This window comes from Culex quinquefasciatus, chromosome 3 (assembly GCF_015732765.1).
Source record: "Culex quinquefasciatus strain JHB chromosome 3, VPISU_Cqui_1.0_pri_paternal, whole genome shotgun sequence".
Classification (NCBI taxonomy): Eukaryota; Metazoa; Arthropoda; class Insecta; order Diptera; family Culicidae; genus Culex; species Culex quinquefasciatus.
This window is the reverse complement of record NC_051863.1, coordinates 170997032-171022530: the sequence shown is the minus strand read 5'-3', so window position 1 is coordinate 171022530 and position 25499 is coordinate 170997032. Positions and strand designations below refer to the sequence as shown.

At 35.4% G+C, this 25499-nt stretch overlaps 1 protein-coding gene across 1 annotated transcript in view; it reads right to left on the bottom strand.

Annotated features, from left to right (window-relative positions):
- LOC6049147 (E3 ubiquitin-protein ligase AMFR) overlaps window positions 1-25499 on the bottom strand; it is an 82361-nt gene that overhangs the window by 17356 nt on the left and 39506 nt on the right. Inside the window, exons 3-6 of the mRNA XM_038258586.1 lie at window positions 24219-24311; window positions 17440-17523; window positions 17285-17365; window positions 5912-6070 (exon numbers count right to left, since the gene is read on the bottom strand). Of these exons, the coding sequence (XP_038114514.1) occupies window positions 5912-6070; window positions 17285-17365; window positions 17440-17523; window positions 24219-24311 (417 nt within the window). The remainder of the gene's footprint in view (window positions 1-5911; window positions 6071-17284; window positions 17366-17439; window positions 17524-24218; window positions 24312-25499) is intronic.

Below are 25499 nucleotides of genomic sequence, written 5' to 3'. Positions count from 1 at the left end.
CCAACCTCCACAACCACCGGATAGTGATCAGAACTCAACTCTTCAAACACCTCAGGATGAGCCACGTTCTCAGCCATATTGGTAATGAAGAAGTCGATGATTGAGTGATTCCCAGACCGAGCCACCCTCGTTGGACGATCCGGACTCACAACGTTGTAGTATCCGTTTTGCAGATCGTTGTGCAGAATCACTCCGTTCCGATTCCTCCTGCTGTTGCCCCAAACTTCATGCTTCGCGTTGAGGTCACCAGCGATGATGTACTTTGCGCTCCGCCGTGTCAGCTTCTGGATATCGCTCTTCAGTTTTGCTGCTGAACCATCTCTGGAATTCACCTGACGTGGGCAGTATGCAGCAATGAAGAGTACTGGGCCAACCGAAGTGGGAATTTCCACTCCAACGGCCTCGATGATGTCCAGCTTAAAGTGTGGCAGCCGGCGTGGCTTGAGATCACGATGAACAGCGACAAGCACACCTCCTCCTCCAGAGGTGGTCCTATCGAGCTGCGTCGCGATCTTGTAGTTTTGCAGATAAACTTTTTCACCGGGCTTCAGATGAGTTTCCGTGATGGCAGCTACGTCGATCTCCTTCTCGCGAAGAAAATCCACCAGCTCTAAATTCTTCCTCCTAATGGAGCAAGCGTTCCAATTCAGCAGCTTGAGGGACCTACGATCCATACTGGATGACGAACGAGGTCAGCACTTCAATCTGCTGGGTCTTGGTTTTGCATCCACGCAGTGCAGCGGACATCTGTTTGAAAATATTGAGGAGTTCGGTTGAGGTGTAAAGATCATTACCATTTTCCTCAACTGCTGGTTCTTGGGTTGGTCTTGGCTCCTGGCTGAAGCCCGGTGGTGGCGGTCTCGGCTCCTGGCTGGAACCCGGCCGTGGATGATTCATCTCAGCTCTCTTCCTGGGATCCAACGGCAACGGTGCCAAGTTCGGGACCTGGCGTCGCGGTTGAAGAGGTGGAAAATTTTGCTCCACCAGGGCTGGAGGAGTTCTACGACGCTGAGGCTGATTCTTCGTCGATGCTTGCTGCCGAATTTTCACGAACTCAGCTCTCTTGGGGCACTTTCGGTCGGTTGACGAGTGCTCACCGTTGCAGTTGAGGCACTTCACCAGCGAATCTTGGATGCACTGGGATGTGATGTGCGCATCGGTACCACATTTGGCGCAACGACGCTTCAGGTGGCAGTTCTTACCTCCGTGCCCGAAGCCCAGGCAGTTGAAGCATTGTGTGACGTCACGATGCACTGGTCGGTATCGCTCCCACGACACGATAATGTTGAAAACCGCTCGGATTGCCTTCAGCTCAGGAAGCGTCGTCGATCCCTTAGCCAAATGCAGCAGGTAGAGCTGGTCACGGTACTTGATGTCTTTGTTGCGTCGGCTCATTTTGTGCACGGCCAACACATCCAGTTTCAAAACTTTTAGCTCGGCAGCTAATTCCTCCACTGGCATGTCGTACAGACCTCTGACGACGATTTTGTACGGCTTATCCATGGCGACATCATGGGTAAAGTACTCCGCCTCGTTTTCGGTCAAGTAATCCTTGACCAGTTGATAGTGCTGCCTGGATTGCACCAGCACCTTAAATCCGTCCTGACACAGACGAATGTTGCCTTGGACTTTCCCAGACTTGATGAGTTCAACCAGCCCCGCACGAAAGTCGATCGTTGCTGCTGATTGCCGCACATAAAAAGGAGGCAGTTTCTCCTTTCGCTGTTTCACTTCATTCTCCTTTGCTTCCGCTACCTGGTCCTCGTCAGGCAGTCCAGCGAACTTGTTGTTCTTCAATAGCTGCTCCTCGTGCGACGAAGAGTTCTCCTCCTCCTCATCCATCGGTACAGTACCGTCGCTCTTTTTCGTCTTTTTGCTGTTCGATGTCACTTCCAAAAGCACCTTCCTTTTGGAAATCCCGGTTTTTGGCCATCAGTTGAGGCCTCAACCTTCCTTTTGGAAATTCCCACTTTTTTGCCTGCTTGAGCCGCAGGTAGGGCAATATTGCCGGCGTTTTGCGCCGGGACGCGACGAGTCATGTTGATTCAGACAACCTTCACCAACGAATGCTCGGATAACAATCTGCAACAAAATGAAGGGTAGAACATCCCAATTGGTTAATTCTAAAGGGAGTTATTGGCATTTTAGTGAAAAAATAGCATAATTTTCAAACTGAAGTGTTCCATCCAGACACTGATCGACTGCAGTTATCTGGGACTACCATTTGAGACTGAAACCGCTTTGGGTAAGGCAGTTTAACATATCAAATAGACATTTTTACTACCTTTAAAAAATGAAAGATAAAAACATTAAGAAACTGCTTTTTTTTTGGTATCATCTAGTATCCTTGGAAACGAACTTGATTTTCAATAAATGTGAATCAAAGTTTTTTTTTAATTTTCATTTTTTAAAGGGTTAAAATGGATGAAAACAAACATTTTTATGCATGTTTCTAATGTGAAATTGTCTCAGCAACACGATTATGATAAAATTATCACCAGAAAATGGGATCTAAGGGGTCCTCCGAGCAAAAATTTACTACCAAAAAATTCACTTAAAGTAAAAGTGTCTATTTGATATGTTGAATTGCCTTACCCAAAGCGGTCTCAGTCTCAAATGGTAGTCCCAGATGTCCCCTACAAGCTGCAGGTCGAACCGAGTTGATAACTGGATAGAACACTTTTTTATTTGAGTTTGAAAATTATGCTATTTTTTCACTAAAATGCCAATAACTCCCTTTAGAATTAACCAATTTGGATGCTCTACCCTTCATTTTGTTGCATTTTTTAAGCTCTTTAAGATGCATTTATAATTTTGAAATTAAATTGAATTTTTCCTAAGTTATAGCCTTTTTAAGATTTTATGCGTTTTTGAACCTTTAAACTTTTCTGTCCCGATTTGCCTTACTTCCCGTTGACCTAGAGTGCTCATATTTTGGCCAGATGCTAATTTTATATGTACAAACAACCCCTGAAAATTTCAAGCAGATTGGTGAGGTCGATGCGAGATGGGTATGCTTTGCTCGTGGACTCGCTCTTAAAAATTAACGAAGTAAAACATAAAACAAGAGAATGTCTCAAAACGACCTCCTAAACAAAAAAAAACATATTTTCGTTTGGAAAAAAATTGACCCTAGAAGGTTGAGGGATAATGATTGAAGGTTTCTTTTTTTGCAAAGAAAACCTAAGGAAACTGAACAAATTTTTTAAATAAAATAAATTTCAATGAAAAAAATACCAACTAGATTGTTGAATAAGGCATAAAAAAACTTACAAAAAAATGATAGAGATGATTTTGATTTTAATGATGAGCAATTCTTTACAAAATCGGCTGATTTTAAACATGTTATCTTTGAACAGAAAAAAAAATCATGATAATATTACATCTGGGAAGGGGTACATCTTTTATGTCAGAAAAAAGGTGTAATTTTACCTCTGGAAATGTGTAATTTTACCACTTTTCTGGTGTAGTGTCACTTTTTCAGTCTAAATTGAGGTAAAATTATATCATAAAAGAGGTAATATTCAACCTTTCAAAATTACAGCTCCAATTTTTCATTATTTTAACTGTGTGTTGTTTTTTTTATTTGGCTCAAACTATTTAAAAGCCTAAAGAAGCCATACAATTTTGGCAGTTTAAAATGGTACGTAAATATTCGAAAATCTGTAACATTTGAAGGATTATTCTTATCGAGTTGGTATATTCAGCAAAGTTGTAGATATTGTGGAAAACAATTAAAAAGGTTTACGGATTTTTTTATAGATTTTTTATTGTTGTTTTTCACAAAAATAAACAATTTCTAAAAAAACTCGACTTTGAAATTTTTTATATGTTTTGTGGACAAAAATCCACAACTTTTGAGCCATTGAGAGTTATGGAGAAAAAATTTGCACCAGATCATGTTTTTTTTTTAAAGTGGTTTTTCTAGATAGAAAGACCGTTGCAGGGGAGATTTTTTTTAAACATCAAAATTTTTATGAAATTAGACGTGCAATTAACCGAATACAATTTTACATGCATTTCCCTGCATTTATAATCACTTTAAACATGATTGAAAAAGATTAAACATATTTTTAAAGTTAGTAAAATTTCGATGCACAAATCCGCAAAAAAATGTTTTCAGATTGTAAAACAACTGTACTGATGTTCAATGCATATTACAATACTTTTTTCATTGAAATGTTGCAACTATGGCAAGTGAATCCATTTTTTTTTGTTTTTGACTGCCAAAATTATATGGAGCCTTGAATGGGTGAACCTATGCTAATGACACAAAATGAATTCTTTGGTCATAAAGAAGGCTCCTTACAAACTTTGAACCAAATTAAAAAAAAAAACATAAATAAAATCCTTTTCCAGTTATGGTGGAGAATTGCTCAGACTATACAAATTGGTTTTATTGTTTGTTCTAAGACTATTTGAAGAGTTGTCTGAACTAATGAAAAAAAAAAAACTCTGAAAAATATTACAGAAATAAAAAATGTTTGAAGGGATACCTAAAATTGTTTAAAAAAAATTAGAGACCAGCATTTTTTTTCCAAAAAATGTTTACAAAGCTAATCTGCCCATGATCGCTTAAATGTCCCACATGCATTTTCATCACTTTCGAGTTATAGATGCAGTTTAGTTAAAAATCATGTGCTCTTTCAAAAGAGCCTATAACATCCAGTACTTTGTTCTAGAATCAGGAAAAAACAAGTTTTTTTTTTGTGGAAACTTAACACGTAGCCTTATGTGTGGGACTAACTTGCCTTGCGTTTTTATCAGCTTCCTGTTTTTGCATATGGGACATTTATGTGAACATGGGCAGTAATGCTGTCTGAAAGAATGGGAAAAAAGCTGTGATAAAAACTTAGAACAGACGATTTCTAATTTTATACTATATAAAAAATCTGTTAAAATTTTAAAAATGTCATGAGATAAAGTTCGAGCCATGGAGCCCAGTGATAACGCTTCCACCTTGTAAGCGCTAGATCGCGGTTCAAATCCCGGCTCGGACCAGGGATGCTTAGTAAAGGGAAAGTAGTTCATCATGACAAGCTGGACCTTATCTTGACTCCATATGGAAGGCGATAGTCTTCATGGGTCACAGGAAAAAATTACTTTTTTTACATGAGATAACTGAACTCTGATTTATGTTTGAAAGAATTTAAATACTCACAAAAAATACTTAACAAGAATACATAATTTTTATAGAACGGTAAACTAACAAAGTTAAACAGACATTATTTTGTGAGTTTTTTTTTTTGTATATGCAAGAGAATATTTAAAAATGTTCAAATATCAAAAGCAACTGCAGCACAACATAGATAACAATGCGGCATGATTTTAAATCAAAATTGAATTTGATCCGGAAAGAAATTTTATAACAATGATTCTTAGACATAACAAACAGGATTTTGTGACGGAAGACTACAAGGAGAGGTTAATAATTTCTTTTCAGAGGAAAAAAACTTAACAAATCAGTATAAATAAAAAAAACTTAACTCACAAAGTCCAGTTTAAATGGTAATACCCTAAAAGAAAGAAAAACCTGTCTAGAAGCCTTTCCCCTTCTAATCGATGGTCAGTCGTTTAACTTCAAAGATAAACCAGTCATTCACGATCTAGTGGTCACTCGTCGTTTCGTCATCGTCGTCATTAAAAAAAAACTTGTAGGAAGTTAAACCTTGCTTAAACCCAACGCTTGCGTGAACAGAACTCACTTGGGGGCCATCCATAATCTAGGTAGTTACTTATAAAAAATCACACTTTCTGTAGTTTTGGCAAAATATCATGAAATGATAAAAATTACATATTGATTCTTTTTTTCAAACCACGTGCTTCTCGAACAGGCCCCAACCAACGAGTATTACTTTTCCACACACTAGCACACACTAGTTAGCAGCACAATCCATCTAGTTAGCCTTACCTCGGCGGCCATAAAGGCGAACGTGTTGACGCCACTGACGAAGACGCCTACTCCGATCGAGACGATCAGCATGAAGCCGGACAGGGTCAGGATCGCGGACAGGAGCGCGATCAGCCGGAAGTGGTGGGACCATCCCGGGGTCGTCGGCGAGAAGGACAGCTGGGGGGAGGAGGAGAAGAAAAGCAATCTTTATTAAAAAATGATTTGATTACGGTGAGTTCTGGAGCCAAAGATCGATCAATCAATCCCACTCCTTTATAGGTATCCATGTCTAACTTAAGCTAATGCGATTCTAACCTAACCTTTAAGCTAGTCGCTCCACCTAGCAACTCATGATGTAATTACGCCGAATGGGATTCCGAAATGAACGGACGCGGAGATAATATCTACAGCACCGTGAAACGCCAACAATAGGCTGGGCAAAGGTGTGTAGGAGGTGTGTCTCGACAAAAAGAACCCTAAACTAAGTCAGACAGTGTAGAGACCAGACTAAACTGGCGGCAAAACGTGCACGGCAAGCGCTGTGCGAGCTCAAGTTCAATGTCAAACTCGATACTAGCGGCTTCAGACTTGAAATTTGCCTGAGGACATTTGCGTGCCTACGGTATTCCATCTTGGAGAGCTTAGTTCAGATGGAGGTATCGTGAGATTGTTTTATTTTGCGAGTATAATCATAAACTTTTATTTGGTTGTTCCTGGTCACGAAAGACAAAGGAAACAAATTAGGCGGAAAATGTCAAAAACCCAATCCAGTTCATAGTGACCATAATTTGAGTAGGTCTCTATCACTAAAAAAAGATTTTCATTTTTGTTCTTTTGATTTGAACGATAAATGATTTGATTTAATCAACATGACAATTTTTTGAGCATATACCCTATAAAAATATAAAAGTATATAAAAGTATACCCCGAGCAGACGGAAATAACTTGGGAAGGTCAGTTTTTGATATTGTGAGAAGATCGAAATATGTTATTGGGATGATCGGATTAGTTGTTAAAATAACAAAAATCAATAACAAAGATTTGTTCGAAGAATAACTTAACTGTTATTATGTTGTTATTGCAATAACAAACCAATAACACAGAAGGAATCATGAAGGAATAACAAGATTTGTTATTTTGTGCGGAGAGGTGGAACAGCATAATAACAAAAAATGTTATTGAACTGGTATGTTCCATGTTCAAAAAAGTTATTGTTTTGGTTTATTTGTTATTTGCAAATAAACCTGCAGTTGCCATAACCTCTGTACTAGTCAGGGCTGCAGAGTCGGTACTTCCAAGCAACTTTGAATCCATACTTGAAGACAACTCCGACTCTGGATGCACGATATGACGTCAACGACGATCAGCTCTCCAGAAATACCCGACTTCACAGATTCCGACTCCAAGTAAAGTTGCTGAAAATTTGCTGAATCCGATGCAGTCTCTGAGGTCTCACCCTGCTCGAACTTCAACGTCATTCCGATTTGGCTCTGTGAAAATAATAACAGTTTTTGTTATTCACACTTCAAAATTCTCAATAAATAAGTCAATTCCGTTAGGAATATAACTAAATTAAAAAAAATGAACTCTCAAAAGTTAATTTTATTGGATTAATTTTAGCTTGAAACCCCATTTCATGGTGAAATAAATGACCCCGATGAAATTGGTCAAAATTATTTCATAGTTCTAGCCAATTTTAGCAAAGTCCCTTAGGGGGTATATCAAACAATTAAAAAAATCAACTTTCAAAATTTCAACTTTTTAGAATAATTTTAGCTTAAGGACCTCATTTCATGGCCAAAATAATGACCCCGACGAAATTGGTCAAAATTATCCCATAGTTCTTGCCAATTTTAGCAAAGTCCTTTAAGGGGTATATCAAATAATTAAAAAAAATCAACTTTAGAAATTTCAACCCGAGCAGACGGAAATAACTTGGGAATAACATTTTTTGATATTTGAAAATACTAGGCCAATAACATTTTACGTTATTTATAACAAGATTTGTTATTCGTCGTTATGATTTTTTTGTTATTGGAATGTTATTGTAATAACAGACTAATAACATTTTTAGTTGTTCTTCGAACAAATCTTTGTTATTAATTTTTGTTATTTAACAACTAACTAACAGTTGGAGTTATTCTTCCATAACAAAAATGTTATTCCAAAGTTGTTTTGGCTTTCAACCAATATCAGACCAATAACAAATTTTGTTATGATAACATTAACCGTTATTAAACCATTATGCAGAAATGGATTTTTCAGGAAGATTCCATAACACTTTTTGTTATTTTAACAGAATTTGTTATTGAAATGGCATGAATTTTATTATTACCGTCTGCCCGGGAACTTTTTAGAATAATTTTAGCTTAAGGACCTCATTTCATGGCCAAAATAATGACCCCGACGAAATTGGTCAAAATTATCCCATAGTTCTAGCCAATTAGCAAAGTCCCTTAGGGGGTATATCAAATAATAAAAAAAAATCATTTTTCAAATTTTCAACTTTTTAGAATAATTTAAGCTGAAGGACCCCATTTCATGGCCAAAATAATGACCCCGACGAGATTAGACAAAATTATCCCAAAGATCTTAACATATTTAACAAAAGAAAAATAATAACAGATTGTAATGAACATTTTAGAAACTTTCCATTTGTGCGATTTGTGGTAATTTTATTTCTAAGTCAGTATACCGAACGAATAACAAATTTTGTTATTAGAGAATTTTTGAAATAACATTTCATTAGCGTGTTATTAAACATTTCAATATAATATCACTTCAATATCAAATTTTGTTATTTTATCAGAAACTGTTATTATTTTTTCTTCTTGAAGTTGAACTTCAGGATAAAATAATAACACTTTTTGTTATTTTAACAGGATTTGTTATTGAAATATTATTAATTTCGTTATTACCGTCTGCCCGGGACCCTATAAAAATTATATGAAAACATTGGAAAATCTGTCTTTTTATCGGGTTGGTAAAAAAATAGTATAGTTTTTCCTTTTTTATATTTTTTTAATTTTTTTTTGAGATTTTTAAATGTTATGTAAAATTTACATGTAATTGCTTGTAAATTTACATAGCAGTTTTGAAAATTAATTATATTGTCATAAAAATCGGTGGTCAATCCAAATTAAAAAAAATGCAATGAAAAGTCGACTTTCAAAAACGTAGGGAATTGCTCCAATCTAAATTAATTTTTTTCACACCTTGTCACATCATGTTTATCATGTTAAAACCTTTCAAAAAGGATTATCGCTTCAGTGGAGCAACTGATCTAAGCAATTGAACGAACAAGTTCAATCAAGAATCAAGATTTTTTAAACCCGTTTTGGAAAAAAAAACGTTTTTGAGCGATTTCCTGGACGAATTTGAAACCTGTCAATTCTAAAAAGGTTCAACAAACCTGTTGCGAAGGTCGAGCTCAAAAAAAACAAGACACTTCCATTACTAGCCAGTTCATTGCCCCTTTCCGGCATGCTTTCTGCTCAAAGTCGATTTGTTCTGTGAGATTTGTGATCTAATTTTTGAGACAAAAGGCTTGGCAGATTTCTTCCAGCTTATCAAGCGAAACGAAATTTTTACTGCTTCGCTGAATAGCTTAGTGCTTTTTGACATCGGATATCTTGAGGAGCTGAAATCACCGGGTGATTGTTCCACCCCACATATTGCAAGCCTCGATGATTGAGGCTTCGGGACGTGTGCACGTGAACAGCCGGCATCATGCTGCCGGTCGGCGTCCACGTGTTTTACGTGCATTTTGCCAGACGAATTGACACGGAGGTAAAAAGTAGGTAATTTTGCCTAGTTTGATTATTTTTAATTTTGAAACAACTACAATTATTTATTTATTTTATATTAAGTATTTTTAAGCAAAAAAAGGCAATTTCTGTAAATACACAAATCTTTAGACACTTTGCTCATACTAACTAGTATTGTTCGGAATGTCCAGTGTGAGAACCTCCATTCTCCATACCTGTGTATAAACAGCCCTCTTGATGATGATGATGATGAGCTTTCAATGCCACTATTTACGTCGGTAGCACTGCGGCAGCAAAGGCTTGCTCGAATGTAAACATTTCGCGATGCGATGACTGATGCCGCTTGTTAGTAAGTTAGTATCCTCAGCATTCAGTGTTCAACCAATGTTACTTTAGAATTCAAAATTCTTCCTTTTCAAATGTTACTGTTGATCTTAAGTACAACTAACTACTCAGCCTAAAGCCACTAGACCAAAGGATGATGATTAGCTAGCTAGACAATCTAGAAAAGGTGAAAAGAGGCCCATCACCACCCTCTGGCTGATATACAGGAAGTTTTTTTTTCTATGCCGGTAGGCGTCTTCCATGTAACGTTTCATGCTGAGACATTGTAGAAAATTGACGTCCGCGTTAGCTGGTGCATGTGAAAAGTTGAGGTGCGAAAAAGATACGTGCGAAGATTAGCACCTTGTGCAAACGGGACAAAAAATAAATAGTTCGGCTGGTAAGCATTGAAATGACAAATTGAAGCTTTGTTGGATCGGAATTTCATCTATTTAACTTACAAGCTCTTATAGATATTTGAAGTCAAAAAATATTTACACAAAAAAAAGATCTCAAACTAACATTTATCACAAAACCCTTTCACTAGCTTGACATCTTCAGTTGTTTTGCCTCTCTCGCCCTACTGAGGAAAGGCTATAAAATCACTCGAAAAATGAACTTCTAAATTTAACGTCCAAGAGCCACCTTCACGTATTATTCATTTTCAGAATGGTAAAAAAATCAAACAAAACAAAATTTTACATGCTTTTTGACTTTATTAGAGTTTTTTAATGAAAAAAATAAAATATTCACAAATTACCGTATATTATATATTTTAAGAACGGTATTTAAAAAACTTTTCTAACGAGTACAAAACATAGAAGATCTGACAAACTTATCAAAAGTTATGAGCACTTAAGTGTTATTTATGGACTTTTAAGAGGCCGGATCTCAGATATTTTTATGAAATCGTTGTCCGGGTCTAACCAACTGTCGTTGGATAGGTGTTCAAAAAACCTTTCCAACGAGTTCAAAAGATTGATGATCTGACAACCCTATCAATAGTTATTTTTTAAAAGTTTTACAAAAACCATCAACACCATATAAAAGTAGTTGTTTGTTAGATGTAAAAATAAAATTATTAACATATTTTAGAGAGCTAGAACAATCAAATTTAATTTCTTCCCTATTTTTGATTACACAATTTCCGTTCCATTTCCAGCTAACACAATTTTATTTTTTGTTTTGTTTTTGAATGTACTATATTTTAAACATATGAAAATTATCCGTATGTTTTTGCCTTTCTTACTAAAGAAAGGTATAGGTTTAACTTTAAGCCAGGACGTCATTTCCATCTTCGTAAACATGTCGATTCAGCATGAATTTTAATCGGAAAAATCGTCAAAAAATCACACTGCATCGATTTTCGACGCTCTATCGATTCACCTTGACAGAACTCGTCTATCTCCAACCCTCGAATTTCGAGAAAATAAATTCCGTGGAGGTCGAGTGATGTTCGTATGTGGTAAAATTTTGCAAAAAATTGTGTCGCGCCGTTCTCAGCTCCCATATATCCGATTTCGATTCTTCTAAATGCAGATGAAAGCTAGTGTGCTGAACCTGGGCGAGTTGCCGCGCAAATTTCGGAAATATACATCTGTTTTCGTATGCGGCCAGACTTTTCAACAAAATACACAGTTTTCAAATGAAAATATGGTAAAAAAATTTCATTTTCATAACTTTTATTTATCTCAAAAATTGCAATTTTCGAGCCCTACAACCTCCCAAATTTTCATCCAGATTCAAAATATGGTTCTGGAGTTAGAGCCGTTTGATTGACCTACCATAAGAAAAAAACCCTAAAAAAAGGTAAAAGCCCACCTGGTGACCTTCGCCAAAATTTTTCATTTCTGATTTTATTCGAAAATTCTTGCGACATTCATATTACAGACCATGAGTGAGCATCTGAAACAAATTCGACATCAAAAGGCAATTCCGATCAATTTTTAGAACGATTTACTTTTTGCCTTTCTTACTAAAGAAAGGTATAGGGTTTACTTTAAGCCAGGACGTCATTTACATCTTCGTAAATATGTCGATTCAGCATGAATTTTAATCGGAAAAATCGTCAAAAATCACACTGCATCGATTTTTGACGCTTTGTCGCCAAGTCGACAAGTTGTCAAGTTGAGCTTCGAATACTGGCGCGAGAATGCTGGCGCATATATTTTGTGGCTCGACTTATACTTATTTTGTAGTAGCTTGTCTATAGAAGTTTCCTTCAATATGTTAGATATCGTAGCTTTTCGGTGTTTTTGCCCTGTCCGTTTTTGCATAACTGTCCAATGTTTATGCAAAAACCTTTGTGACATAGGATATTCATCCGGCTACAACTATTTTGTTTCCCGTGCGCTCCTAAAAATCGCCTAAATGTAGACTTCATTATTTCGTGATTTCGTAAGTTTATTTAACAGGGCTCATTGGATTCCAATAGGAGCTTTCTAAGCTTTTCATCGTTTATATCGTTTTCAAAGTGTTCGATGCTGGCGACTCCAATGGCTTTCTTCCTAAGGTTCTCGCGATTGAGTGTGTAGTGGTGCGGTTGTTAAAAATTGCTATCTCTGACTCCATGCACCGTGCGGCACACGCGGTTCACTTGTACCTCGGGTTTGCTTGTCTTGGTGCGCTGGTACGATGAACCAAAACACCAACACAGTCACACAAAAGGGCTCGTACCGAAACTAGAAAACCAAAACCGCGGTGTGCGTTGTTGGGAAGCTTGCTATGATCGTGTTTGTCATAAACGCTTGTTTGATTACAAACGTACAAACATATTGTACGATTGAAAATATTCTCTTGGTGAATATCGCGTTTTTTATTTCTTTTGGAAATTATTTCATTCATAATACTCATAATATCATCATAATACTTTGCTTTCATCATAAGACTTGTTTTTGTGCTGACGTTATAAATAAACAAAGTCGATGTTATTAATTGAAAGAAGTTCTACCATTTTTATATTCTTTAGTAAGAAAGGCTATTTCTCACCCCAGGTGGGATTAAATCGGGTTTTTGTAATATGAGTAAATTTTGCAGTTTATGTTCCTCGAATGTAATTGATCTCAGAGAGCAAGAAATTTTTTCATTTTATTTAACCAGAGCGGTAGAAACAATAGTCGTAGACAATCTTATTTATAAAAAAAAACAATTTTAAGAATAAAAAAGCTCTTAAAGTCATTTAATTTGACACTAAAATGTAGATGAAAAAAACAGCAAAATATATTTTAAATTATTTCAAGTCAACTCAAATTTGATCAATTTTAAAAATGTGAAATATCAGGATCTTTGGGGATTTTTGAAAGTAAGTGTGCTAAAATTTAACATTGAATTGAAAAAAACATAAGTAGTAAGTTTATTACGGCTTGAAATTGTACAATTGATTCACTTTTATTAGAAATTTATTTAGAAATCATTTTTTTATTTTTTTTTCTGCCAAGGTTGTAAACGATAAAATTATCAAGGCTCGATAACGATAACGATAATTCTACCGTTGTCGTCGGAACGATTAAGATAATCTATCGTTATCATATGGATAATGAGCGAAAACTTATTTTTAAAATCTTTCAGGAATCGATTAATTCAACCATATCATGCAAAATTTCAATGCTTTCACTAAAAATATATTTTCTGAAAATTTTGCAATTTTCGGGGGATGAATATGTACTCAGAATTGTTCACAAAAAAACGTATTTTTTCGAAAATACTCAAATTTTCATAATTTGCAATATGGGTATCAAACAAAGCAAAATTTTGAATGTTTTTTTTTTTTTAATTTTTTGAAGTATTCTAAAATTTTCACAAGATACCGTATTTTTTCGAAAGTTTTTGCAATATGCATTTCAAGCAAAGCGAAATTTTGCATGATTTTTCACATTATAAGAGTTTTTTCAAATGGGTAATTCTCTTCCAACTCACACGAAATCGGGAAAAGTTGCCCCGACCCCTCTTTGATTTGAGTGAAAGTTCATCCTAAGGGGTAACTTTTGTCCCTGATCACCAATCCGAGGTCCGTTTTTTTTTATATCTCGTGACGGAGGGGCGGTACGACCCCTTCCATTTTTGACCATGCGGAAAAAGAGGTGTCTTTCAATAATTTGCAGTCTGAAACGGTGATGAGATAGAAATTTTGTTTCAAAGGGACTTTTATGTAAAATTAAACGCCCGATTTGATGGTGTACTCAATATTCCGAAAAAACGTATTTTTCATCGAAAAAAAAACACTGAAAAAGTTTTAAAGATTCTCCCATTTTTCGTTACTCGACTGTAAAAAAATTTGGAACATGTCAATTTAAGGGAAATTTAATTTATTTTTCAAATTTACCCATTTTACTCCAGAAGGGTAATTTTTAAATTAGATTTTTTTTTTCATTTTAAAATTTCGTGTTTTTTCTAACTTTGCAGGGTTATTTTTAGAGTGTAATAATGTTCTACAAAGTCGTAAAGCAGAAAATTACAAAAATTTTGATACATAAACATATGGGGTTTGCTAGTAACCAACACGATCGTGATTTCACGAAAAAAAAGTTTTGAAAAAGTTGGTCGTCGTTGATCATGGCCTTTCATTGTCACCCGCGACAGACGACGAAGACGAAACAAAGAGTAATGCAAATTACGAAAATACTCAAATTTTCAAAAAATGCATCGTCCCGACGATAACGATAACCATTATCGTTGTCGTTAGACGATAATACTATCGACGGCAAATTTATCGATTAACAAGGTTGTTTTCTACCATATATTTTTATATCGGACTTTATTAATAAATTAACAACAAATTGGACCAATTAGACAATTTTATAAAATTTTATTTTTTTTTTATTACTAGCCAGTTCAACTTTTCATAAATTTAAATTCTCGGATTAGTTTTCAAAAAGCCGTAAGAGCCATTGGTAAACAGAGTCCCTTATCGGTATTCGACCTACTTACAAAAAACCAATATCAAAAATGCTCGAGATTGTTCATCTACAGTATGTGAGCACACTTCTTTCATGTTTTGTGAAACAAAATTCTAGCTTGATGTTTTGTCAGAATCATGCCAACATTTTGCTACAAAGCTCATGAAAGATGATTTCTATATAACACAATTGTTTAGTGTCAAAAGTTTGTACACCTCGAATATAACAATATTGTACAGGGTTCATAACAGCCCCAACTCCAATAGCATCCTTGACTGATTAAATAATTTGATTGAATATAAGTTTACACTATTGTATAAAAGTTTATAACTCTGATTCTACATGCTTTAAACTTTAATTCACCAAATGTCACAATAGAATTGCCTTGAGTGCCAATTGTCAACCCGGATTGCGTCGCCTGTTGTCCGGTCCTCGATTCATTGCTCCATGTGGAATCGGGCATAAATTTCCGATCTGACCCATACATCTAGGTTTTCTATAAACCCATTTTTTTAAATACCTGTAAAAATGTTGTTATGGTTTCGTTTGAGCAACCTGCCAAAATGTATGGAATTTCGTAATTTTGTTCTCGTGGATCAAACTTACTTTTTGCCCAGGTATTTAAAAACGTAGGTTGTAAAGAAAACCTAGATGTTTGGGTATCAAAAGATCGGAAATTTTATGCCCTTTCCGATTCCACATAGGTTGACTTGTGAATCGGGGACCGGTTCGGATGCCGGCGGATTTTCCGACGACGTAATTCCGGGTTGGTACGAAATTCCAACGAAAAATCTATTCTATCGTTACAAAGACCCCCAAAACGGTGTTATACCCACTCCAAAATGTTTATTTAGCAATTCTATGGTTATATATTGACATTTAGTTGAATTAAAAGTTTGCAAAATTTAGTTTAGATAAGTTTTATATAGAATTTCCAGAGTTATATAAACTTTTATACTGAGTAGTTAGTCAACTTTATATTCAATCCAATTTATTTTTTTAATCAGTCAAGGATGCCTGTTTGGAGTTGGGAGACTTGATTTATGGTGATTTGTCAACAAATAACATTATTTATGTAAATTTTTCGAAAGGTGTACAAACTTTTTTTGCACCTTTTTTATTTTCGTAATAGTATTTGTTATATAACTTTTTATAGAAATCATCTTTTCATGAGCTTTTTGTAGCAAAATGTTTGGCATGAGTTTCTGAACAAAACGTAGTACTAGGTTCCTGTCAAACTTTAAATTTTTCACATGTTTCATCACAAAATGTGCATAGTGCCCAAGGGGTGTAAATACTTTTTTTACATACTGTACATGTCCTACTTGAAGTGCCCCAAACTAGAAAAAAATAAATATTGTTTCATTTTCGAGAAAAACGAAAATTAGTGTCAGAGGGTACGGTGCCTCTTACGACTTTTTGAAAACTAATCCGAGAATTACAAAACATTAATTTATGTTGAACCATGCATCATCATTTGCATAAAAAGAAAATTTTATCACAAATGCGTCATCGTAAACATCTTTTAAGGTCCAAGAATTAACTCACCACAATTCGCAGCCATGTCAGCAGAGTGGCAAAATTTGACACTTTTAATCGCAATATGCGCTGCAGGTCAGTCATAATCAGTTCCGCCCATCAATCAAACGTTTTGGAACTTCAAGCTAAAGAGTGTGCTGACCCCATTTTTAGACAGTTGAAGTTTCTCACGTAAAAAAAAATTACACTCGGCATCATGGGACTTGATAAATCCACGAACGCGTGACCTCTTTTGTTCATTCACAATTATCTCAACACTAAAATTACAAGTTCCATCATCACGATACGTTAAACTTTTTGAGGTTGCGCCCTTTCTAGTAACCTCTTCGCAAGCTCGCTGTCTTATCTCACGTGCAACTGTTGAACAATACCAGCACTTCACATATTATGTATGAACTCCACCCACCCAAGCCAATTTAGCATACAATAAGACACCTCCTCATTAGCCCAATAAAACCATCCAGCAAGAAGAGGCACGCGTCACTTAATCAAGACGTAAGTGCACATTCGACAGCCCAGAAGGTGCTTAACCGTACAGTCAGAAATGACGTGTTGATCCACCTTGTCCAGCGCGAGTGTTTAGCTGTGCCATGATGTGTGTGAGCAATCAAAACAAAGCCCTCTAATAAAACCGTTGGTTGGCGTTGTCGTCGACGATCTTGCCGTATGACTGCGAGTGACTCACGCAGCCGAGGTGTCACGGCGACGATGACTCCCGAGATAATTACAGTTTGACGACGGTGGAGGTGGAATATTCCAAACAACAAAAAAGTCAAACCGTGGGTAATTGAGAATGATTGATCGAAACTCTGAATAATGTTTTTTTCGGGGCAAGACGCAATTGACACTTTTTTAAAGGTACTTACGTATTCGAAGCGATCCTTGGACAGCTGCGACAGAAGGTGGAGGAACCCAAGGACGGAGAACCATGACACCCATAGGATGACCTGTGCGAACAAGCAGAAACGGTAAAGCTTCACTTATTCAATTCAATCAAACGCAATGATTCGAAGGTACTCACCTCGTGAAGGTACTGCACGTTGACGACGCCAAACACAAAGATGAACTTGTAGAAGATAAAGTTCCAAAATTTGTCCTTCATGTGCTGCGGATAAAAGAAGAGTAAAAAGAGTATAATAATCAATTGCGTTCTTCCTTCGATACTCGAACAAAAAACGGGGTCAAAGTTCAGCTCTGCGTGACAAATTTACCGTATCTTTAAAGCCTTGGAGCCGATCTCTGGTGTCGTCAAAGGCATCGAATCGATTGATTTGGGTGGTTTGAACAGTCAAAACAGAGCGGAGTCAGTCGGTCTAAACGGCCGCTTATCAGCTGATGTGTGTGTGGTCATTTGTTATTGCAGGTGTAAGAGGGCAACTGAATCTGTGGTGGGTGGGTGTGAGTTGAGCAGCCCAAATATTTCGATTATATACAAACAGGAAAAATTTTACAAGGAGTAAAATTATTATTTAGGAGAAATTCACGTATGTTTGGCAGGTTACGCACTCGCACATAACTCAATCGAAATTGCTGATTTCCGCTATTTAAACAACGTATTTTGTGAATTTTTCGATAGAAACTTGCTGGCTCACTTCCTATTTAGCTATTTATCACTCGATTTCAGTTGAAAACGCGTTTTATGAGCTGTAATTGAACGTCAAAGTGCTGATATGGCAATATTAGAGGCACGCTGGAATTAGCAGCCTTTCCCTTGTTAAAGACATTTTTTTCAAAAAATATTATTTCGCGAACAACTAATGAATAAAAAGTAAAAAGTAAGTATAATTTTTTAAACATTCCAAATAGTACAGCAATTTCATACGATAATTGGAACTTAAAATTTCAAAATGGCTTAAAATTGATCAGGAGGAATTTTGGCCTGAAAAATGTGTCTCGTATTTTTTATTTGACAAATTTAAGGATATCTAGCTATGTGAGCTTTGCATAACAAAAAACCGTTTTCAAGCACAAATCATTTTTTTCATAATTTTTTGTTGTTTCAAACGAATTTGGAAAAAAGTGAAAAATAACTTTTTTTAAATAAAAATAAATTTCAAAATGTAAGCGGTAACCTTTAATTCATTTTTTCTTTGCAAACTAGTTTTACTCATAAAACAAACTTTAGAAAACTCTTGCAATCATTATAATTTTTTTCAAGCATCTTAGAGATAAAAAAAAACTTCAATTTTGACTAAATTAAATATTTTTTTAAAACGTCTCTGCCAGATTCATTCTGAATTCTGATTTAAACTTGAAGAACTACAAGATAGATACTCAAGTATGAAGCGCTGCAGTTTTATTATTTTTTTTTTGTTTTTTTTTTTATAATTGTCATGGAGATTGTTTCAAAATTGTTGAATTTAAAAATAAACCTTAAGAGGTTACATACATGTAAAAATCACAAAATTTCATACTACAGAAAATTTGTTAAATCAACTTAAAAGATGATTTTCAAACCCTCCTGAAAGTTTCATGATTAAAGTAAGTTACAGGCGATTTAAACTGAATTTTTTTCCATGCGCAAAGCGAACTGTCAAACTTTGCGAGCGTTTTTCTCTGAACACCGAGTTGATTTACGGGTGCCACGATATCTCGAGATGGGATAGACCAAATTGGCTAAAATTTGGGTTGAAGACTCGCAAGACCGATTTTGAAATTTTGCATTTTTTTAAAATACAACAATCAAAAACTATCGATTTTTTATATGAAAAACATAAACATATTTTTATCATTTTTCTCAAATAAACTTTTTGAAAATCAGCCTTCGTCATGCACACAGGACCGGTTTAACGAGTCTTCACCAACATTTTGAGCCGATTTAGTCGAGGCAGTGTTGAGATATCGTGGCACCCGTTTTTCGAAAATGCTAACTTCATATAGCTGTATCTCAGCAATGATACAACCAAATGTTTTCGAATTTATTTTGTTAATAGTTGAAAATGTATATTTAAATGTCCTGAAAACAGATTTAAAATGTTTGAGTTTGTGCTCAAACCAACCTCTGACATTTTTGGCGATTTACATGTATGTAACCCCTTAACAAGTGCCTCATCCAGTATTGAAGTTTTGAAATCATTACAGAGCAGTTCTCTACGGAATCGATCTTTTTTCTTTAATTTTAATTTTTGTATTTTTTAATCCGGCTGAAACTTTTTTGGTGCCTTCGGTATGCCCAAAGGAGCCATTTTGCATCATTAGTTTGTCCATATAATTTTCCATACAAATTTGGCAGCTGTCCTTACAAAAATGATATGTGAAAATTCAAAAATCTGTATCTTTTGAAGGAATTTTTTGATCGATTTGGTGTCTTCGGCAAAGTTGTAGATATGGTGTGGACTACACTGAAAAAAAATGATATACGGTAAAAAAAATGCTGGTGATTTTTTATTTAACTTTTTGTCACTAAAACCTGATTTGCAAAAAAAAACACTATTTTTTATTTTTTTTTTTTTGATTTGTTATAAAGGACATCAAATGCCAACTTTTCAGAAATTTCCAGAATGGGCAAAAAATCTTTGACCGATTTATGATTTTTTTAATCAATACATTTTTTTTTTTTCAAAAAATTGAAATATTGGTCGCAAAAATTTTTCAATTTAAATTTTTGATGTAAAATTGAATTTGCAATCAAAAAGTACTTTAGTGAAATTTTGATAAAAGGCACCGTTTTCAAGTTATAGCCATTTTTATGTAACTTTTTTGAAAATAGTCGCAGTTATTGATTTTTTAAAAATAGTGCCCATGTTTGCCCATTTTTGAAAAAAATATTTTCGAAAAGCTGAGAAAATTCTCTATATTTTGCCTTTTCGGACTTAGTTGATACGACCCTTAGTTGCTGAGATATTGCCATGCAAAGGTTTAAAAACAAAAAAAATATGTTTTCTTAGTCTCATCCAAACAACCCACCAATTTCTAATGTCGATATCTCAGCAAGTAATGGTCCGATTTACAATGTTAAAATATGAAATATTCGTGAAATTTTCCGATCTCTTCGAAAAAAATATTTTCAAAAAATTTAAATCAAGGCTAACATTTTAAAAAGACCAATAAGTCAATATTAAGACCTTCAATAACTGCGGCTATTTTGAAAAAAGTTACATAAAAATGTCTATAACTTGAAAACGGTGCCTTTTATCAAAATTTCACTACAGTACTTTTTGATTGCAAATTCAATTTTACATAAAAAAAATTAAATTGAAAAAAAACTTGCGACCAATATTTCGATTTTTTGAAAAAAAATGTATTGATTAAAAAAATCATAACTCGGTCAAAGATTTTTTGCTCATTCTGGAAATTTCTGAAAAGTTGGCATTTGATGTCCTCTAAAACAAATCAAAAAATGAAAAAAAATAAAAATAGTGTTTTTTTGCAAATCAAGTTTTAGTGACAAAAAGTTAAATAAAAAATCACCATTTTTTACCGTGTATCATTTTTTTTTTCAGTGTAGTCCATATGCATACCTACAACTTTGCCGAAGACACCAAATCGATCAAAAAATTCCTTCAAAAGTCAAAAGATACAGATTTTTGAATTTTCACATATCATTTTTGTATGGACAGCTGCCAAATTTGTATCGAAAACTATATGGACCAACTAATGATGCAAAATGGCTTCTTTGGGCATACCGAAAGCACCAAAAAAGTTTCAGCCGGATTAAAAAATACAGAAAAAATCGAATGACCGAAATCTCAGAGAATTGCTCTACAATCATTTTTTTTTTATTTGTGATGGTTAAGAATGTTCCATCAACCTGCAAATGTTTTTTTTTATTTGTAGGAAAATTTTCAAATATTAACAAAAAATAAGTGTTTTATGAAAAAATTCCTATGCATTCTTTTAAAATTTGTTGTTCTTTTTAACAAAACATTTGTTTATTTTCCCAAAAAGGCCACTTTTGCACTACAGAGAACTGTTTTCAATTTTTCCAAAAACAAAAAATGCTTTCCAAAACAAATGGTTAAAACACACTCCAAGAAATTTCTTGAGAAAATTTTTAGCTAAGAATGAAGACAATTCAGAAAACATAGAAACATTGAAAAAAAAATATTTCTTAAATTCGTTTCTTACAAAGACCAATTCCAGCCCAATACAGGAAATTTTAAGGTACTTTTTTCTCGACCCTCTCCGATTTCAATGAAACTTTGTAGACATGTTATCCTACGCTTATGTAAGCCATAATTGTGTATATGGAGCCAGTTCCACTCGATAATGACATTTGAGAAGGGCGTAAGTGTTTTAAATATTTTTGTAATTCGGAATTTAAATATTTCTGTATCTCGAAGCCGTTGCATCGTATTAAAAAGTTGTCAAAGACAAACTTGTAGGAAATTTGACGAGCTTTTCGATAAAAATACACTGAAAGAAAAAAACACCCAACTTTTATGAGATTTTTTGATTTTTAAGTTTAAAAGTCAAATTTGAGGGGGAGCCCACGATTTTTTTTCGTTCAAAATTTTTGTGAAGATAGCCTAAGATGTTACAAAAAGACTCACGAAAAATGCAGGATGGAGCAACTCACCTAAACAAAATACCAAAATCATTTACTGAAACTATTTTTTTTGAAAAGTGCTCTAAACGTCAAAATTTTTATAATCCGAATACGAGAATCGATTCTCCAGACAATTTTACATACAAGTCTCTATATTAACCACTGCCTTGTGATGTTATAGCAGTTTTAAAAATAAAAATGTTGATAAAAATGATTTTTTGATTATTTTTGACAGTTTTTCTATGACAGACTTGATTTTTCAGTCTCGTGAATATTTTCACCGGAAAGCTCGTCCATTGTCTTCTTTTCTGAAATATTCCAATCTTTCTGTTGATTTTTTCAGTAGCGAATTTTCTATGAATTTGGACCAAAAATTTCCATATTTGTAACAGCCACTAAAAGATAAGAAGACAGAAAAGTGATTGTGATCAAAATCGAGTGAAATATTCTAACCTAATTTAAAATCAACTAAGTTTTAAATAAAATATGTTGCAGAAAAAGTACGTGCCTTTCTGCGGTTCTGTAGAGCGTTATTCTCATGGGTTCATTTAAAAAAATCACTTATCAAAAACGTGCCGATATCGAGAATAAAGGAGAAAAGCTCGGAACTTAACCTCAAAGGTAAACAACCGAATGAACTTTTTTGACAGGTGTCAGTTCCGGCACTTAGCAATTAAAATTATAATTTTGTCCCGGTTGTTCCGTTTCGCATGGACATAAACACTCCTGGTCACGGGGCAAGGACACGGCCACGGGAATGGCCAGGAACAGACACCTACACGGCCAGGGACACGAAAACGGCCAGAAGCACGGGCACGAACACGGGCAGGAGTCCGGACAAGGACACGGCCTAGAGCACGGCCACGGGAACGGTCAGGAACAGGCAACTACGTGGTCAGGTGCACGTATACGAACACGGCCAGAAGCACGGACAAGCACACGGGCACTAATACAGAAAAAAAACTCGGATTATGACGTTTCGCTTAATAGAGGAGAAAAGCAACTCGCGATAAAATTTTGAGGCTAGGAATTTTGACAGGTATGATTTTCATAAAGTATTCGCCTCCTTTTCTCTCCCACAGAAAACCTGGGAACGAGGTAGCTGTCAAACTAGGCAAAAATGTTAAAGTCACTCACAAAATGAACTTTGAGTGATTTGAGTTCATTTCTGACGTCACGATTTTCTCCTCTATCATATCCAAGACCTTTGACTTATCAAGTTTGCGCCTTCACCATATTGGCCACCACGGTTCGCTGAATATGGGATGGTCATTTGCCGATATAAGCCACTCAATGGGATGAACTGTTTCAACGAACGAATGAACACAATTTAGTGAAGGTTCACCCGCGAGAGGTTTATTCTGTCATTTGATTTTGGAAGTGCTGTTCTCTCGGCTTAAAATTGTGGGTGTGTGAAGCCTGCTTTTGTGCTTTTCTGTTTTTTTTTATTTTCTTTGTAGGACTGTTTACACAAGTCTACCTTGCCCTACTTAACGATATATTTCAAAACCCACAACAACTGATCTCCTAACAGGGAAGTGACCAAAGCGTTCCTATTTGAGGGCCATGTGAACCTATTTTGTGCCATGTCATCGAGTGGTCTCACCAGCACAAGTCACCCAACCAGCGACTATTGATAACCAAACTCGATCGGTTCCATTTACGCACGAAAATCTTGCTTGCAAACAACTATGACGAAATTGAGTTAAGTGGTTTGAGGGAGCGACTTCAGCGATAAACGTCAAATAAAAAAAAAAATAATTTTATTTTTATTATTCTCGAAAATTAGAATAAAACGATATCAATAGTTAAATCAACCAGCAAAATACCCAAACCTTCTCACAATCTGTGCAGGAAGCTTTTTTTTGCAATCATGTGTAAGTGTGTGCGTGAACGTCAATTGCTTAAGGGGCCATTCAAGCTTAATGTTTTGCCCAAAAGCTGTGGTCAATAAAAACCAGCGCGTTTACGGCTGACCGGGTTCTATTTTAAGTAGCACAGTTTTGCTGCAGTTAGCAAAAAACAAAAATGCTGAGCCGAACCGAACATGATTCACGACTGTCGATGTCCTTGTCAAAGTTCAGTGTCGAAACCACCGCAAACTGGAACCCTTATTATGAGGGGTGATTTGATTTTGGCAGATTTGAAACAGACATTAAAATCAATCATTTAGATAAGGTTTCCAATCTGACGTGGAACCTTGACCAGCTTTATAAGTGGATTAGAATGGGATCATGTTTCGCAAAAAAATGATTTATTTAAGAATCTTGAAACTTAATTTTGATCCTCATTTGATTAAAATTTGAACTCACCTGTTGCTCAGATATTCGCAGCTCCCCGAAGACGACCTTCTGGATGGATTTCCCGAGCAAAATCAAGCAGCAATACGCCATGTTGATTAGTGTCTGAAATTGGAGGAAAGATTGAGAACGAAAAAAGAAACTATTAAGATAACGATAATAGATTCAATCATCACTTTATTTTCTTCTTTTGGTTTAGATTTTTGTCGATGGAGGAACAGGAATTGGAACTTTTTTATGGTTGTGATGACGTTTTTTGCTGCTGCTGCTGCTGCTGCTGATGGCAACAAATTGATAGTAATTTGCACCGCTATAAAGTACAAGGTGATTCGATTGGAGTGATACATTTTATGACCAGCGATGAACATAAATGGCTTTAGTGGGATGGCTAGGTTGGGTAATTGAAGGTGAAACTAAGCGAATTTAAGTACTATTTTTTGTTTATGATAGGAAGTACTTCTTTTTCACTATAACTATACAATAAACGTTCAAACACTACACCCAACTGGGGATTGCAAAGAATCGATGTGCTATAATTTAGTGTAGCAAGATTTGTTTGGCGATTTCTGTAGCAATTCCTTCTTGTGGGTGTTGTTGACCTTAAAAATCAATTTTTACACTCTAGATTTATTAAATACACATGGCGTTTCGTAACATACGCCTTTTCGACAATCTATAAAAACTTCCAAAACTTCCAGAGAGTTTTACTTAATTAACGCATCTGCGATGGAAGTCAACGGCAACGACAACCACGTGGAAATCGTGTCTTGCATGTCATAAAAGTAGCTTTCTCCCGTTAATGTGTCATGTAAGCAAACTGCAGAGTGGGGAAAAAACCCGCTATTCGTACTGGATCTTGTGCCACTGATGTTGGTCCACTCAAGACCATTAAATTTAAGGTTTTATGAAATATTTTATGAGTAAATAAATTTCATTTTGGGGAAAGTGCTATTCCAGACTTTTTATCAACCATTCGAGATAAAAATCATTACGAAATTAGAATAATCATCGCAGCTCATGAAGCTTCTACACCTCAACAACTCAAACCAGTTCCACCGCCATGTACTTCCTGTGAACTTGGAATATTCCCGCCGTGTAACAGGCGATGATGGCGTTGAAAAAGTGCTTATGTTAGCATGATGAAATCTTCGTGATCGGCAAAAAGCGATTCAAATTGATACCGATAATTGACATTAAAAACCTGTTTATCCACATTCAACTGTGAACTGAAAAAAAACAGCAAGCTCACCCAAAGTAACCGCACAACAAGCTGTAATTTTGGGGGGCTACTTT